The 4,235-nt window shown below is 29.7% G+C and overlaps 1 protein-coding gene across 1 annotated transcript; it reads right to left on the minus strand.

Moving 5' to 3' along the window:
* Positions 1-2,235: 2,235 nt before the first annotated feature.
* LOC101585838 (olfactory receptor 6C65) lies at positions 2,236-3,303 on the minus strand. Its single transcript, XM_004648169.1, has one exon. The coding sequence runs from the start codon at positions 3,203-3,205 to the stop codon at positions 2,267-2,269; it is 939 nt and encodes a 312-aa protein (XP_004648226.1). The 5' UTR covers positions 3,206-3,303; the 3' UTR covers positions 2,236-2,266.
* Between the last annotated feature and the right edge of the window lie 932 nt (positions 3,304-4,235).

The raw sequence follows: 4,235 nt of genomic DNA on the forward strand, positions 1-4,235 counted from the left end.
ATATTGTTACCTACAGTGAGTTTTTGAACTTATCTGAATGCACTCATAGCATATATCTGAAAAAAATCAATTGTTGTCCTCTCATTTTGAATAGTTAGAATTTTTGTTTTTATTTTGCATGGTTTAGCACTTGCTAAGTACATTTGGTGCAAAAGTTCCTGAAATAAATAACATTAGTAGGCTGGTAATACTATGTGGTTGCCATTTATAGTAATAATATTGGTTGTGACATTGTGTAAACTTTCTCATTTAATATACATTTTCTTTATGGATTGGATTTAGTCACTTTCATGTGTTACTAAGTATGAATTTTTGATAATTTAGTCATATGAATATATTACAAGTCCTATATAAAAATAACATCATCTCAAGGTTTCCTAATAACCATGTATCTCTGTGTTTCTCATCTCCTAGTATTTTGAAAATAGTATTAAATAATACTAGAAAGACTTTTAAACCATATAGGCTTATATAGTCTAGAGGTTTTGTTATATTACAAAATTAAACATTAATTTTCCGGAAGTCTCTAAGTATTTAAAAATATATACTTTAAATGAATTTTTATGCACCTAAAGTTTAGAACAAATTTAATAGAAACTTGGAAATATTTTGATGGCATAGTTCCTAGAATTTGGTATTTTTAATAATTTGTATATCAATTAGGTTATCTGCTGTTTGATGAACATTTATTGATTAATGTTTTTTCCTCAAACACTAAGAGGTTTATATAATTACACTTAGTACCTTTATTACCTTTACATCACATAATTGCATAATTTTGTTATGTTTTAGGAGCGCTAGGAAGAGTTTAATACTGTAAATTTTATGTCCTATATCTTTTTTATATTAGAATTCTACAATTTCTAGTTTTAAAAAATGTGAGTCTATAATTTGCTTAGCTATCAACTTTTTTTTCTATTTTATATTATTATCATAGATCATTTTTAATAACTATAAATTTAATGTTTTTAGTTTCTAGGTTCTAAATTTCATATTTATTTTTATATCTACTAATTAAGTAGTGTGTCCTTTAATAATGCCTCTGAAAACTGCAAAGTTATATGTCTTTTAATTGATCTCATTTATTTTGGCACCGGTGATTTTATTATTGAATCATTATGTTAATGCTGAATAGGTATACAAAAATGTTAAATTGATTTGGACTAATTTACTGGAATTGGCCTGGGGAGATGGCTCAGTGGAATAAGAGCTTCCCTGGCAAGAGCAAGGGCCTGAGTTCAATCCCCAGTTCCGAAAAAAAAAAAAAAATTAATTTACTGGAATTTACTTTTTCTACCTTCAATCTTAATATTTTTATAATAAAATTCAATAATATGTCAAAATGCAAAGTCACTATGTTTACTGTAAAATCAGTTCTTCTAGTAACTGCTTGAAGCACTTCATTGGAGGAGATCATCTTCTCTAATTACTCTAGCAGTTCCAAAATGCCTGGTCTTGAAGGAAAAGGTATATGATCAACAGTGATATAAATGTATATTTCTGATGGAGCACAGTTGTTGAAGCAGTAACCTGGATAGTCTGAGGGAATCTACTTTAATAGAAATTCATTGCTTTCACCAATTTTTCCCTATACATATTTGGAATGTGTCATTCAGTAGAGTAAGAGAGTAAAAGTCAGAGGAAGAACATTGTCTTCCAAGTTATCAGAAAACATGGTTTTCTAAGCTTTGGAGTTAGATTTCATTCCAATCATTTAAGGCAACTTATTTATTTATTGTTTTGGATCACTTATTTTCAGGCAGAATTTGAATAAACTGTCTAAAGCTTACTATGGAGCTTCTAAAATCAAATACCAATGTTTATTTTATAGACTCACTTCATAATTTCAAAATACTTGACATAAGGTGAGAAAATTACATAAAAATGAAACGTTAAGAATATGAGAAAATATATTTGAATATCAAAATAAATTTTAAAGTGGAGCATTAAAATGACTGTGAAATCTTTGACCAATTTAATTTGAAATCTGTTTATCACCCCTTTAACACACTTATTTCCATTTTTTCATAATATTTATCACATATTAGGTGCTAGGTAAGTTTTCTGTTCAGTTGGTCGATTTGTATTTCTTTTTGTGTGTGGTACTGGTGATTAAACTCAGGACTTTGTGCTTGGTGTTTATTTGTATTGATTATAAAAAAATAAATGCTTCAATATTGTGAATGTGTAATTTATTCATTTGTGTACATTACCTAGAATGACACTTTGTATTTGCTTGTGGTTTCAGCTACAGATATTATTATGATTAGTGCTTATTTGATGATAACATTGATTTGGTGAAATCCTTAAGGGCCTGTTTTACTTGCTGATTTCTTAGGGTGTAAATAAAGGGATTTAGCATGGGAGCAACAGAGGTATTAAGGACTGCTATACCTTTGCTGAGAGCTACACCATTTTTTGCAGATGTTTTTACATACATAAATATGCAACTTCCATAAGACATGGAAACCACAATCATATGGGATGAACAGGTGGAAAAGGCCTTTTTTCTTTGCTGGGCTGAGGGGAACTTCAGTATTGTTCTAAGGATGAGTGTGTAGGAAAGAATTACCAAGACCAAAGTTACCATGAGTGTGAATACTGCCAAGAAAAATGCCATAAGCTCTAGAAACTCTGTGTCCGTGCAAGCAATCAGAAGCATAGGAGAGGAGTCACAGGTGAAGTGGTCAATAATGTTGGAGTCACAGAATTCCAGTTGAAGGCCCATAATCACTGGGGGAAAAATTATGAGGAAACCAGCCAACCAGGAGCTGATAACAAGACAGCTGCAGACTTTGTTATTCATGATAGTTGTGTAATGTAGAGGTTTACAGATGGCCACATAACGATCATAGGACATAACAGCTAAAAGAAAAAATTCTGTTGCTCCCAAAAGGATTAAAAAAAATACTTGTGCCATGCAAGCATTATAAGAAATGGTTGAGTCCCCTGTTGCAATGCTGATCAGAAATCTAGGAATGCAGACTGTTGTAAATGAAATCTCTAAGAAAGAGAAATTTCTGAGGAAGAAGTACATGGGAGTTTTCAAATGAACACTTGAGAGTGTTAACACAATAATGGTCATGTTTCCACTTACACTCAATAAGTACGTGATCAACATAAAGAAAAATATCACAGCTTTTAATTCTGGGTCATCTGTAAGTCCCAGCAGAACAAATTCTTTAATTGTTGTCTTATTTGGCATAGCTAAACTCTGAGTTCTTTCAGTCTGTGGGGAAAAAAGAAGAGGTTATGTCACCCCGTGGTATGATTTCATAATAAGAACTCTCTTAGAGCTCTTATTCTGCATAAACACTTTACCAGACACATTTAATAAAAATGTGCCAAGCTAAAATTATCCATCAGAACTGAAAACGTTTACCTGAATCTAGTAAGGAAGGGAAGAATTAATCAATTTCATTACTTCTGAAAATTATTTTAATCTTAATTTTTCAATTCTCTGTCATTTATTTTTCATTACTTAGTTAAAACAAAGGATTCTTAACAGTGATAATGATTGATGGGTGATATATGGTTAGCTTCTTTATGCTTAAAAAAGATTAAGTGTACTAACAGAATATATAATAAAATTTGAAGATTTTATTACAATAAAAATTAGAATTTTGTCTTTGGAAAGGAAAGCTGATTTCTGAGTTCTAATTTATATTCATAAAAAGAATTCTTGATTTATATTGATAGAAAAATTAAAAAGACAATACTGTATACAAGAAATTCAATGAAATCTATTCCCTCTTGCCTTTATGCTTAACTGATCTTGTTAGATCTTCTGTAATGAAGTTTACACAAACACATCAGACTTTAATAATGATGGTCACAGTAAAAATGTTCCAATTGTTTTCTCAAATAGTCAATCACATAAATAAAAAAATAAATGTTCTTAACTAAACGAAGAGTAAATATCTTATCTCAGAAAGTTGTTGAAGTTTATCAAGCTCTATTTTAGGAAAAGAACAATCTTATGATGTTGTTGTTTTCAAAATATGTATAAAGAAAAAATTTATTAGAATAAATTTAGCCATAACAATATAATGTAGTATTGATTATAATGCATTTTTATTTCTTAATCCTTTTGCTTCTCCTCCTGATTAATATAGAAAAATTTATGTAATGTTTTCCATATGTTTATCAAAAGAACCATTAAATTCTGTTAGGAGCTTCATTTTGCATTTAAGGAAAATGAAATAGAGAGAGAGTAGATCATTCCTTCACAGTAT

Source organism: Octodon degus, unplaced genomic scaffold, assembly GCF_000260255.1.
Source record: "Octodon degus isolate 3935 unplaced genomic scaffold, OctDeg1.0 scaffold00358, whole genome shotgun sequence".
In the NCBI taxonomy this organism is placed as follows: Eukaryota; Metazoa; Chordata; class Mammalia; order Rodentia; family Octodontidae; genus Octodon; species Octodon degus.

What these genes read in the sequence shown, in the direction of transcription:
- LOC101585838 (XM_004648169.1), bottom strand. Translation starts at nt 3,205, where the DNA reads ATGCCAAATAAGACAACAATTAAAGAATTTGTTCTGCTGGGACTTACA.